General features: G+C 40.5%; 1 protein-coding gene across 1 annotated transcript; it reads right to left on the reverse strand.

Annotated features, from left to right (window-relative positions):
• Positions 1-10,697: 10,697 nt before the first annotated feature.
• Positions 10,698-14,636, reverse strand: LOC144699980 (MLO-like protein 2). The gene is made up of 15 exons (XM_078571337.1): positions 14,405-14,636; positions 14,265-14,322; positions 13,955-14,178; positions 13,685-13,801; positions 13,560-13,620; positions 13,391-13,479; positions 13,231-13,305; positions 13,060-13,154; positions 12,922-12,971; positions 12,788-12,828; positions 12,548-12,721; positions 12,427-12,462; positions 12,273-12,340; positions 11,315-11,375; positions 10,698-11,235 (listed from the first exon to the last, which is right to left on the reverse strand). Exons 1-15 carry the CDS (start codon positions 14,522-14,524, stop codon positions 10,816-10,818), a joined length of 1,689 nt encoding a protein of 562 aa, XP_078427463.1. The 5' UTR covers positions 14,525-14,636; the 3' UTR covers positions 10,698-10,815.
• Positions 14,637-14,717: the final 81 nt, after the last annotated feature.

A 14,717-nucleotide genomic window follows, 5' to 3' on the forward strand; every position in this document is an offset into this window, starting at 1 on the left:
CCCAAGAGTTTAGCCTCATGGCTAGATTCCTAAACCACTCTTTTGCTATATCTCTCAAGGTGAGTGGAAATAGTCTCATCTTGACTATCTTTATGGGAACATGTTGGTAGGTGTTCATCTCACATACCCTAGAAAGCTCTTCTATCAACCGGCGGGGGTCTTTTGAGTCTTCCTCAAGAAGATATTAAGCGAACTATATGAGAGTCTACCCTAAAGTTTATCCCTTCACCAATTGGTGCATTCACTGTGGTGATGGGTATATATTTGATAACATAATAAATGCATGTTTATGTCCATTCATTTTAGATGTTTTTGGTACTATTAATTAGTATTTATCATGTCATCTCTTGAATTAACTAAATATTTATGCACTAGCTATATATTCTAATTTTTGCAGATTATGGTTGTTTTTAACTATACTCCTTGACTTCTTTGAAGTCAAGCAATTTTAGTATTGATGAGTATTAAATAGTTTCACATGTGCATAAATTAACAAGAATGAGAAGATGGTAATCTTAAAGAGCTGGAGAATTTTTTAGAGTTAAGGGATTCTCAAAAAGGGCTTGAAAGGATCAAAAGGTGTTGTGGCCTTCAAAAGAGAGGTCTGAGGGAGATGGGCCACAACCTGGCATGCCCATTGGGCTCTCAAAAGTCTTACAAAGAAAGAAGCTAAATATTAGAAGGGGAAGCTCTCAACCAATAGAGAAAAAGAGGCAAAATGGCAAGAAAAGAGAATAGGAAATGCCCGCAGGAGTATTTTAGTAATTTTCCTAGTGTGTAAATACACTTCTTCTCCCTCATTTCCCATCATTATGGATGTGCTCTAGCAAGTGGCTGGCCATCATGACAATGCATTTTTCAGAATCTAGGTTGTTCAACCTACTTGATGTAAGTTTATTGAAGTTTTCTCTTAATCTTATCTCTTGTTTGCATTTAAAAATGCCTGATCCTAGTGGAATATAAGGATCCAAAATTGAGAGGAAGCATTGAGGGCCCAGTAAACTTGCATTAAGGTTTTAGAAACATAGTTTTTCATTTTCACATCGTTATCTCTCCATTTACCCTTATAATGCATCACTTTCTCACTCTAAACACTCATTTTCCCTAATTTCTCTCTCTAGACCTTTATCCAAATCCCTAGTTCATCCCCTCAAAATTTCATAAAAAATCTCCTTCATTTAGACATTTGATTTCCATCTCAAACTCCCTCTAACCCCTTCTTTGTTTTCTCTCTCTATCTCTTTATTTTCTCTCTTTATCTTCTTATTTTGACCTTTTCTCTCTCTAAACCCATTTATTTATCTCTCTATAAAACCTTTTCCTATCTCTCCCTAGATCATCTATCATTTCCATTTCAAATGAAAATCTCATTAAAAATAACTTTTATCCTTTAAGAAACTCATTTTCCCCCTTTCTGTTGCCACTGTGCACTGCCGTGTTGCGCTTGTGCGGCAGGGCACCCCTCTGCCCGCCAGTCCGCACACGGGGAGCGCGTGCGACCACAAGGCACAGGAGAGTCCTATAAAGGTCACTATATGGCACAAGAGAGCCCTATAGGCTCAGGACTTAGCCAAATCGGCTAAGTCTTGACCCGATTGTGTCAAGCCCAATAGGGCTAACCCATTTGGCTGAGTCCTGGCTTAGCCAAATTGGGCTTATCCTTAGTGGGCTGACCCACTAAGGCCAGCCCTATATGGGCCACACCAGGCCCGTCGGCCCATCCAGTCCTCCGCTGCCGCCGATGTTGCCGCTCCACCACCGCCACCACTATTGCCGCTCTACCGCCGCCGCTCTGCCGCTACCACCACCGTCCTTACGCCGCCACCGCCACTGCCCCCGGTGATTGCCGCAGCAGGTAAATTTTCCATTTTCTGCATTTAAAAATAATTTAAAAAATTAGGAAAAATCAGAAAAATTAGGAAACACTTATTTTCTGCATTTAAAAATTCCAAAAGAATTAGGAAAAATCTTGAAAATTCACATAATCAATTTCCTGTGATTTAACATCTAAAAAATTCTTTAAAATCTATAACTATCGTTTAAATTATTTCTAGTGCTTTTTGGTGTAAATTAACTTCCAGAAATTTCTAAAAATATTTATTTATTATTTCTAGTGTTAATTAAAATTAGGAAAATTAGTGTGAATATTTTTTTAGTATTTTTCTCAGTGTTTTTGCTTCAATTTAAATCATATAAATTAACTAAAATCTAGAAAACCCCCAGAAATTGTATTTTTTCACTTTTAAACTTTTGTTCATTCCAAGCTTGAGAAAAATTCTAAAATTAAACTTTTGCCTCGTTGTGGATCGCCCCCATACTTGCCTTTATTAATTGTAGAGTATCTAAGTGGAAATTTTCATAAATATTGTTGGTTTTGTGAATTAAAGCAATGACATAAACCCCATAAATTTGGAATTATCGATTTTGAAGAAGGGTTGAATGATCCGTCAACCTCATCCTCTCTTTCCCATGCTCCTCTACAGCCATGATGAGACTATCCAACGTCGATGAGCTTGAGTAGTGGGATGAAATCTCCTCTTCCTCCGAATGTAAGTCAAATGGCTCTGCTAGCAGTTTATGTGATGATCTCGTCCCATTCATAAGCTACCAACCCTCCTAGAAAGTGAATAACACTATCTCATCTTGCTCATATGATAAGAATAAAATTAATAAAATAATGCATGTACTAACTCTAAAATATGTAGATTTTTACTACTAAAAATCCCTTTGTCACCTGTGTGTGAGCATATGGTGTTGAGGACGGTAGTGAGACACCATCTAGGCTTACTCCCCATAGTGTGCGACACGAAGTGAGTCTTGATATCAGTCCCCAAGAGCAGCAATGCTATACATGCTCTTGGCGGTGATAGTAATCAACATTGCACTGCACGTATAACAGGTCTACGCGTGTGCCTGGTTCATGCAAGTAACAACAAACACACCACAACTGATGTGGGCATGTGTAGCATGTAATGTCATGCACACCTTGTGTGCAATGTTTGGGCGGCGACATCCGTTATGGTCCTTGTAACGACTTAAAATCGATATTGGTCTTTATGAGGGAACTATTTGTGCCATCAATAACACATTTCACATCTCGTTTATGATTCATTCATATAATGTATTCATCATAGTGCGTATCTGATGGTCATAACGAAGTCTATGAACACACGATCGAACATGGTGAATTATGATGAGATCATAATACATATACTTCTAGTATTTAATCGTGTTCCAAATACTCCTATTTGAAGCACCCTTTAGAATGACATAGAAGTATTTGGATAGAATAACACTATCTCATCTTGCTCATATGATAAGTATAGCTACTCATGTAGAAACTTGTGTGGAGAAAATAAAAATAGATACTGGGCTTCTTTAGGGGAAAGAGTTCATTGAGTTGATTGTACAAATCCTTGAATGGTATTATAGCAAACTGTCAATCAAATTGATTTATGTTATGGTTGTGCAAGTGGTCCTCAAACCTCAAACACCATAAATATATTGTGGATTAACAATTGTACTTTGAATATGACATCCAAGTACCTAACCTAGGGAATGTATGTCCGATATCCGTTCGTTATCCAGTATCAGACATTCCATATCCGATATCTGGAAAAAAATCAAGACGGTGTCTGATATCGGATATCGGATATTGGATGATTTTTTTTTGCTAGGTGAAAAAAGATATCGAGAATAGATATCGAATGGGTAAGGACGAGGAGGATATTGGATACCGTATCGAATTTTGATATCCGGATATCAAAACCAAAATCAGGATATCGATATCTGGTATCAAGAGGAAAAAATCAATAATTATCACAATTTAAGATCATTTACTTTACCAACGCTAAATGTATTTCATGGATATTATGTGGCCGTCAAGCCAATCACACTAACATATTTATTTTAGTTCATTGAATAAAATATTTATGTTTATTATTATTCTATGTGATGTTTATAATGAAGTCCATGAATACGTACAATGACTTGGTGAATTATGATGAGATCATAATACAGTGATCACTAGTCTTTAAATATGTATTCTAAATATTCCAATTCGATGGATAGTCAAGACAGACATCGAATTATACAAATATAATAGCACTAGCTGATCCTACCTATATGATAAGTATAGCTGATCATGTGGGTATTAGTGTGACAACACTAAGGATAAATAATGGGTGCTTGATAAGCCAAAAATAGGGGCAAGATTTATGCAATTTTAAACCCTTGTCGTTGTCAATTTTAGCTTATACAGTAAAATTTATAAAACCTCACTTAATATGCACAATGATGAGTGGAGGTATCGTCCAAGGGAGGCTAGTAAGGAGTTCAATTCGATGATTTTTTTAATAATTAGGACTAACTTGATCTTCAATTAAGATCAAATTAACCTAATTAGAAAGGGAATTTAGAGAGGGAGGTAGAAGAGATGAGAAGAGTAGAAGAAATTAGGAAACTCTAAGTTGAATTAATTGATCCAAATGAGAGGATCAAGGAATTCACTTTAGAGAGATGAAGAAGAAAGTTTTGATTTGGTTGGTTTGTTTTTGAAGATTTGATAGTTCAGAACTGACTACAATATTAGATAAGAAATAAAAAAAACAAAATTTTAATACCCTAGGGTTTAAAGTTTTTTTTAGAGTTTTCTTTGGGAATGCAGTTGAATACCTAGTTAAATCTCTCAATTTCTCCTCTCAATCCTAATCAGGGCTTGACATGCTGCTCAAGCCAAGCAATTTAGAATTTCAGACCAGAATCAAGAAGAACAATCAAAAAATTGAACTAATTTCATTCAAAATGCACCAAAAGTTCAAATACAATGAAGGGAAATGTACCAAACAGGTTGATCCAGGCTGGGGCTCCTCTCTGTCTTGAAGCTGTGATAGAGAACCATCAAGAATGACCCTCTCCTCTCAAAATTCGGCTTTTATACCTAGGTAAAATGGAAAAATTTACCATTTTACCCCTAATTAGTATTTAATTTTTATCTATCAATGTAGGCTTGATCTCAATGATCCAACCATACAGATAGAAAGAGGGGATCAAGATGAGCAAATCCATAAAAAATCATCTCAATAAGACTTGTGGATCGGAAGTTATGAATAAATGAATTTAAACCAATATTAGCCATTGGATTAAATCATTTATTTAATTTTTTATTTTTTCCAACAGCTCGCTGAGGTGTCATTTTCTTATTGGCGGCGATGTTTCAACTTCTTCAGGCGGGTTCATCTCGTTGCGCCACGTACCCCCTGGTGAAAATAAAAATGGAAAGAAAAAAAGGTGAGAAAATAAACAGCGTACATTGAACATGCACGTGGCGCATGCGCTTTTCACAGAATGGACGAGTCCGCAAGCGCCACGTCACCGCCCGTGCGTGCGCACTATACGTGCCGTGCGGGCGGTGAACTTACCTCCCGGCGCTGACCCTCCTCGAGCGCCGTCGGATTCTCATCCGACGGCCACGATGAGGCCACGTCGACAGGCGGATAATTCCTCTGGACATTTTGTGGAAAAACCCATTTTAAACCGCACAATTACACATGGACGCGGCCCAAAAATATTTGTGTAGATGTCCTTTGCGCATTCTCTCTCCTCTGTTTTTTTCCTAAAATATTAAAACAAATATTAAAGCATTTGCAATAAAACCCTGGAAAAATTTAAATAATATCTTTACGCTTGCAACCACGACCGAGAGCTGTTTTGAGGGTGTAATTGTAATGAAAATTTACAACAAAAACCTTCAAAGTTCGGAAATTATCTTCCTACTCATTTTTTTCTTATAAAAATGCATTTCTTCTTCAAATAAATCTCAGAAAAATCCTAGAAAATTCACTGATTCCTCCCCATACTGATAAATCTCGAAATTAATTATTAAACTTACCATTTTCATTAAAAAATAATTATTTCAAGCTCAAATAAGTCCCTTAAAATTCATAGAATTAACAGAAAATTAGGGAAAAAACAGAAATCACTTGGAAACAGTATTTTCATGTAAATAGATGATAACAATCCCATTTTGAGCTCTTTAAATGCATAAAATTGTGCTAATAGCATGAAATAAAGACTGAATTTAGGGTGTTATCAGTGCTCTTTAGAGAAAGAATTCACTGAATTGATCTGTACGAATCCCTAATTGGTATTATACACAAACATCAATTAGGTTGATTCAAGTCACAGTTGTATAAGTGATCAAGTGACTTGAGACCAAGGACATCTCGTGAGTGGATGACTACATTTTGACTATAACTTACGAGCCTCTTATCATGGGATTTAAATAACTTATAGATCAGATGTAGTAAGAAGCTTACGGAGATGATTGAGTGGTCAAGATGGGATCATCCGCCTTTAGTATAAGAGGAGATTAACTCAAGGAAGACGATGCAGAAAAATCCTTGGTCAGGGTAGTGAGGATATTGGAGAAGGCATCCTCCAATGATCCTCGTTATACATCAGTACTAATCGAATGATGGATTAGGGTTTGACGATAAACCATACCCTAAGTCGTTCGAGAGGCTTGCGCGGATGATGGATGTGACCAATGACGGTAAAGGTTCCATGAGATAGTTTGAGACTACTTGGTATCTTCTAGAGCATGAGGTGTAGCTTGGCACCCCAAGGGCTGGAAACTTAACATATCGATTGGGTTAAATGGATCCTGATTTAATTAATCTATATGTTGATATAGTTAAGTAATAAGGTCGGTCAATAAATGTTATTGGGCTATGAAAGTTATTAACGAGAATGATACATGGGCCTAGAGGGTCACACGCACAAGGTCATAAGGGCATTAGTAGAAATATTTTACTTGGTAGGGTTTTTGAGAAAAAACCTTAAGTGAAATATAAAGAGGGAAATGGGTCATTTTAAGCACTCATGCAAACCTGATTTGATGGCCCCTCCTGTTTCCATTCTCTTCTCCACTCATCCAAGGGATAATGTCTTCATGGTGAGGAGATCTTCTAGATTTTCAAGAATAATCAAAGAAGAAGACGTGGAGACCCAAGCACCGAGTGATTGCATGGATACTTCTAGAGGCCAGACACGTGAACAACTTCAAAATGATCTCGGAGTTGCAAAGTCAAGGGTGGAACGACTTTCCCACAAGGTACATTCAATGTTTCATTTTAAAGACTGATTGTGAATCGATCGACATGCTTTTACGTCCATGGAAACGTGTTTTCATGAATGAACCAAGGCACAGAACCCAACAGTTTTTACCATATTAATATCTCGTTTAATATATACACCTCAAAAATTTTGTTTTCTTCCATGTGAGATAATAGGATTCAGAGTTCAATATTAAACTCCTTATCCTATTGTCCTATATGGAAGAAAACAAAATTTTCAAGTTGTATATATTAAAAAAGGCAGGATATATATTTAAAAAATTAATAATATATTTTATTCATATTTAACACACACACATATATATATATTTACTGTAATATTCACTCGTATAATATATACACCTCAGAATTTTCATTTTCTTATATATAGGATAATAGGATTTGGATTTTAATGTTACTCTGAATCCTATAGTCCCATATGCAAGAAAATTTTTTTTGAGTTGTGTATATTAAACGAGGTAGGATGTATATTTAAAGATTTAATAATATATTTAATATAATGTATTCCCTATGGGATGATAGGATTCGCATAATATTTAATGTTAAACTCAGAATCCTTTTATCTCACATGGAAGAAAACAAAAAATTTGAGCTGTATATATTAAACGAGCTACCAAATTATTCAGAAAGCTCTCGCTTACCTACTGGCCCACAGATTTCCTCTCCAAACCATGTCATGATGGCAGCTATGATGAATTAAAAATATTTTTACAACCATTCTATGTTGGATATTGAAATTTGATATCCAACATTGATATCTGATATCGTCATCCTTCCCGAGAGATGGAGGCGGATGACGACATCAAGACGGATCACGATATCAAATATCGGTAAAAATAGATACCAAAAATTTGATTTCCGATATCCGGGATATCATCTGTCCCGATACCATAATTCGATGTCGGTATCGGGATGGGCGATCACTAACCTAATCGTAGAATTCTAAATAATTTTGGTTCAGGTGCATCAAGAAGTTCACGAAGATGATTGAGTGGTCGATATTGGATCGTCGACCCTCAATATAAGATGATACATCCCAAGGAAGACGATACAAAGAATTATTTTTCCAACATAATGATATATTAGAGAAGAGTTCTTCAATGATTTTTGAACGCATTAATACTAACTCGGAGGACCAAGTAAGTTTTGATAGTTGACTGTACCCTAACTCGTCGTAGGAATGTCAAGCGGATGAGGGACTTCACATACACAATAAATGATGATTTATAGGTTCCATGAGTGAGTCAATAGCGATACACACTCTTTTGTATCTTCTAGAGCACGATGTGTAGCTTGGCACCCCACGGGTTAGAGAGATGACCTAGCATTTGGGATAAATGGATCAATGATTAATTAATATATATCATGACATAATTAATAAAGGTTATTAGAACATTGGAGTCATTAACTAGACTGATACATGGGCCTAGAGGGTCACACGCAAATGGTCTTTTGGATGTCTAAGATACACTGAAAGCTTAGGGATTTTAATGAAAAATATCCACTTAGAAATAATAATAAGGGAAGGCCCTGAACAAAATTCACCCAAGCTAAAATTGTTCAGAGGCCTTCCCCTCCTTCTCCCCTTAGCTTCTCTCCATTCCCAATACGATTGAGATGATGTAATGACGATGGCGTACTTTCAATAGAGCTCCCCAAGGTGGATGAAGCGATTTGACATATGATGGACCACATGGGATTGACTATGGGCGCATCCGTTGTGAGAGAGGAGTGCCAAAATCAGTATTCTAGTTCCAAGGAAAATGAAGGTGGCCTTGTTAAGATGAGGCATGGTGACTCCTTGCCAACTACGAGGGTGATGTGCCATGGTATGATTGATAGTGGGTGCACAAGCACCACAAGTAGACAGTCAGAGGAGACCCTCTAGACGTACGTCGAGATAAACAACCAGGTTGAACAAGGTGTGATACCTCCTTAACATCATAGGTGTAAGGCCAACTGCCATTTATCAAGGCCATGCACGAGCACAACCAAGCATAACTAAAATTGTAAATTCTACAGGAAATATACTTCATAGGGTCCTGTCTTAAGGCCAATCCCATTGTGAATGCATCTGCTGCACTAAAGAAGGCGTCTTCACTTGGTGAACAAGATCAAGGCCGGTGCACTACTAGACTACAAATTTGGCCTCCACAAGGTTTGTCGCGCGATAATGTGCTTTTGACAGTGACAAAACGGTGATATGACGAGGCAGACATTGACGTTTGATGTATTATCCTTGCATTAGCTCATTGATCCTCCTTACTATCTTTTGGATGTAATCATGTCCAAACGCACTTTGGCAAGTGTTTATTCCAAACAAGTAGTATTAGAGCCACATGTTTTTAGGATGATTTTTGGCTTAAAAAATGTTAATTGCATTATATCTCAATACAATGTTGAGAAATTGATAGGTTTGGTGAACTTAATTATGTGACTGAAAAAGTTGAAAGTTGTATTGACCGAAAAAGATGCCATTGAGGTGCTAGGTGATTCAAAACCTAAATGTACCAAGGATATCGATGGGAGACAGATGCAAATACTATTTGTCAATGCTTGTTGGATGGTGGAAGATATCATGTTTTTGGTGTTGAAGATCGTGCCCAAATGTAGAAGACTTTGGCTAGATGTTATCTGACGATGAGGAGCAGTGACAATGGTGGGTATTTTGATGTGCTAATTTTGATGTGAATAATACTCACCAACCTGATCATTTTTTTACATGTATATTACTTAATCTTAAACCTGCTCATCTTGATGTGGGTATTTCTCCATTGGTGCTAGGGATATTCTCTTGACAGTGACTATGGGGGGACGTGACATGGCTGATGGTGACATCACTGGTATTCTCCTTGAATTGGTTTGTTGATCATCCTAATTACCTTAGGGATTTGTTCACATCGAAATACACTTCTGTGGAAATATTAGACACTTTCAGCTTGTGAATTTCCGTTTATTCGTTATTTAATTGCCCATTCAAGGATTTTACAATTCCGTTTTATTCCAAAGTCATCAAACCTTGGCAGCATAATGACTTAATGCTCAATAATTTTTATGTCACAGGCTTGTTTCTGCGCATTAATATCTTTTCCCACAATCTCATGTATGACTTGTTCTTCTTAAAGTTATGCTTCTCAGTCCTCTCTATCGAATCATGCTCTAGCTGAATAATAGCAATAGCATGTCCCTATGGATGTTCTCTTTCTCTCTCTATAGATTTTCTATATATCACACTCCTGTAAGAACTAGTGTGCTGGATTTACTCTGGAAAAGGGGAACTATACTTGTGTTTTAAAATAAGATAAGATGCAAAAAACGCTGTCTATTTTTTTTCCACTAAACCATCTCGGTTCTAAGATTTTTTCATGTTGCCGTTGTCCTTGCCATTCTTCTTCTCCTATTTATCTCAGACAATAAAATGATCCCATTTATCCCATATATTTTGCCGTTAGTATTATCCGTATCGCGTATCCATCCCCGCGCTTTCCTGCTACATTTTATTTTCTCTTTCTCTGATGTACATTTTAATGGAAACCTTATTCAAAGTGGAATTAACCGGCGTCGATTAACCATAAACTTTATTGATATATTTCTCATTCTACTCAAAATTGAGCTTACAAGCGACGAAAGAATCATTTTACAAACCGGGGAGGGGGGGGGGGGGGTATATACAACAAACTCACGGCCTCGTGCGGTGGCTAAAAGAGAAGTCCCGGGACACGTCGATGGCGTGATGGGCGTTGACTTCGTGGTCTTCCTCCTGCACGTGCGGGCCGTCTCCACGCTGGCGGTGGTGCACGGAGCTCTCGACGGAGCCGGACGGCGGCGGAGATACTGAGCCGTCGCCGTCAAGTCTCTCGTTATCTGAGCCGTAGGATAGCGTAGATGCCTTGAAGCTGTCGGCGACCTCGGAGCGGTGGTACTTGAGGAGATGCACCGGGGACATGCGGTGCGGGGGCGTGCCCGGGCGAGACGATGCTGGCGTGGCAGTTCCTGATTTGCTCTGCTCCTTCACGCGCTTCTTGGCCGTCCGATGCCACTGCTTCAGCGCCAGGGCCACACGATCGTTGAAGATGGAGGGCTTCAGGGTGGACCCCATCTGTTTAATGCAGAGACCGTCAAGAGTCAACGGATGGGCCCGCCGGCCTTGGGCTCTGAATGAGTTGACTTTGACTTACCTGGGTCACCAGCGCGTAGAGTGGGAGAGTCACGTAGCTGCAGAGCACCTGAACGACGACACTGGAGAGAGAGATGGACGTAAATAGCCGGACGGGATGATTGCATGAGGTGTTTACGGACCCACGGATAGAGAGAGAGAGAAAGATAGAGAGAGCATGGGAGAGAGGAGAGAGAGAAAAAAAGAGACAAAGCATGGGAGAGAGGAGAGATGCATATGTAGAGAGAAAGCATGGGAGAGAGGAGACGGAGATAGAGAGAGAGAAAGCATGGGAGAGAGGAGACGGAGATAGAGAGAGAGAAAGCATGGGAGAAGAGAGAAAGAGATAAAGAGAAGGAGAGAGAGAAAGAGATAAAGACAGGGAGAGAGAGAGCATGGAGGGGAGAGAGAGAGTAGGGAGGGTACAAGAGAGCACTGAGGGAGAGAGCAATGAGAGAGAGGAGACACAGAGACAGAGAGAGAGAGTAGGGAGGGTACAAGAGAACACTGAGGGAGAGAGAATTGGGGAGAGGAGACACAGAGATAGAGAGAGAGCATGGGAGAGAGAGAGAGAGAGGAGACACAGAGATATAGAGAGCATGGGAGAGAGAGAGAGGAGACATAGAGATATAGAGAGCATGGGAGAGAGAGAGAGGAGACATAGAGATAGAGAGAGCATGGGAGAGAGAGAGAGGAGACACAGAGATAGAGAGAGCAATGGAGAGAGAGAGGATACACAGAGATAGAGAGAGCATGGGAGAGAGAGAGAGGAGACGCAAAGATAGAGAGAGCATGGGAGAGAGAGAGAGAGGAGACGCAGAGATAGAAAGAGAGAGAGAGAGCATGGGAAAGAGAGAGAGAGGAGACACAGAGATAGAGAGAGAGAGAAAGGAGACAGAGATAGAGAGAGCATGTGTGTATGAGAGAGAGAGAGAGAGAGACTAGTGAAGAAGGAGGGTTCTTGAGAGGGGGACGCTCACCCAACAGAGATTCTGATAGCAGTGTCCGCAGTGTAATGGGCAAAGCAAGAGTTCCATCCGAATTCGTACTGAAGAGTTAAAACGGAACATCAGCGGTTTCCCACAAGTTCAATCGATCTGCCAGAGGAAGAACAAGGTAGGAAAGTTCCCTTACCAGACTATAAATAAAGAAGGCGAGCTGGAACGCGTTCTGAAGATAGAAAAAAAACCAAGGAGTTAAAGAAACTGGCTTCTCTCTCTCTCTCTAGAACCGTGAAAGTGGGTCGAGGAGTAACCTGGAAGAGAACGAAATGGATGACGTAGAGGAGGAGCTTGGGCCGATTGAACCAGAAGTGGTCGTCCTTGGGTTGCACCAGCGGAACGCCCCTCACGACGTCTCCTCGCTCCATGATTTGCAGAGCCATGCGCGTGATGACGACCTGAAGCTTCGTCCCCACGAGCAAGATGACCTAATAATCCGGAAATTAGTAAAGTTTATAGAAAACGAGATTTCTAGCTACTCTTCGAAAACTTACGACGAGAGGGATGAACGGAAGCCACAGATACGCCCTCCAACCTGCTCAACCAACGAATACCAGGAAAAAAAAATTATTAGAACTATGCGTTCATGATTTCGCGTCCGCTGGGAACTATGGTTTCATGTACTTGCCGTGGGCGTTCGCCAGAAGGAAGAACACGGCGAAGAACCAGATCATCGGGCTAGAGATCGATATCAAATAAGACGGGTCAGTTCTTAGCTCGGGGAATAATGGTAGAAGAAATAAAAAACAGAGATCTCAGGCCGTACTTAATCCCGACGACGACCTTGAAATCCCCTTCAAGGGATCTGTCTATATACTGTTGAAAGTTGAAGGTCGCCGCGCTATGAGGAGCCAAGTGGGCCTGAAAAACCCAACCGCGATATCAAATAAGATTCAACACAAACATAGAGAAAAACCGGCAACTTTCGATTTCTCACCATGATAAATCCGTGGCGCAGCGTGAGAAAATCGACCTTAGGGACGGACCACACGAACTGCCGGAAGAAGCAGACCTGCAACCGCATGATCACATCAAACCCGGAAACCATATGAATAAATCAAATATATACTTTAATATACGAAGGTTGGTGCACTCACGATCCAAGTCAAGACTCGCGAATTGCTCCAGCTGTTGAGATGACGCCGCCCGAACGACGTGTCCCTCGCGAATCTGAATCGCTGCGGATCTGCCCACGAAAAAACGTGAAGGGAAAAATAAAAGATTGATCGCGAAATACTCCGAATGTAATATCGAATTATGAATTACCGTTCGTGAACTGGTATTCGATTGTCTTGGTCTCCTTCTCCCACGCTTGCCATCTCCTCATCTGCAGGGTGAAGATTGAGCATTGATTTCCAAGAAGAAGTTGGTTTTCACGCAGTCGTACGAACCTTCAACTTGCCGAGAGCCCACGTAGCGACGCTGGACCCGACGTGGAACACGGCCAAGACGAAGATGAAGATGTGTAGCTGGTGGATACCGTCAGTCGATATCAGCGAGACTTTGCCCTGCGCCAGAGATGAACTATGTCATCTTTACTCGTCGAAACGAATAAAAAATCATGGTCGGAAGAATATTTAAATGTCAGATCAAGATGACGATAAGGATGATGATGTTGATATGATGATGATGATGATGATAAGGATGTTGATGAATCGTGCCTTCTCGGCGCACTTGTCTCCGGCGGTGGCTGCCAGAATTCTTCTGGAGTGGTCGGCGAGGGGGAATTGGAGAAGCTTCCGACGAGAAGAGTCGGCATCCGGCGAGGATTTAGGGTTCGGGCAAGGGTGCCACGAGTTGCCGACCTTCTGAGAGACGCATATGTTGGAGATGGGTCCCTGGCCTATGGTCAGGAGCAGCGATATGAACCCTAGCAGCATAAGCTCTGAAGAAATCGAGGAGATTCGATTAGGCGATTTTAGGTCGGATCAGACATGGCGACAAACTGAATTACGATTCGAATAAACTCACCTGATTTCACCTTCTCGAGGGCTTCGCTGAGAGCTCGCTTGTGGCGTCTCGCGAGCCACTGAAACACGAAAAAGAACAACAATCAGATCAAGAAACAGTTCGATCAAGTTAAAAAAAGACGGAGTTTACGAGAAACTTGCCTTTCCGACGAGCTCGATCAAGTGCTCGATGAAGATCGAGATGATGACGAGAACCAGGCAGACCACGGCGACCGCCCAAGTCGGCGTCTGCTCCAGAGTTCTACCACTTCCGCCGGCCATTTTCTAGTCTCCGGCGATGCCTGCCGAAGACAAATTTCCTCCGATCTTCTTCCTCTCTCCGTCTCGCCAGGTTCTTCTTCAAGCTCTCTGCGTGCAATTCCGAATTTCTCTCACCTTCTTCCTCCAGTTTATCAAGCCCCGATTCCCACAATTACCCTCGCTTTTCCAGCCCTCTGATTTTAAACTCCAGGGG

The sequence above is a fragment of the Wolffia australiana genome, chromosome 2, assembly GCF_029677425.1.
Source record: "Wolffia australiana isolate 7733 chromosome 2, ASM2967742v1".
Classification (NCBI taxonomy): domain Eukaryota; kingdom Viridiplantae; phylum Streptophyta; class Magnoliopsida; order Alismatales; family Araceae; genus Wolffia; species Wolffia australiana.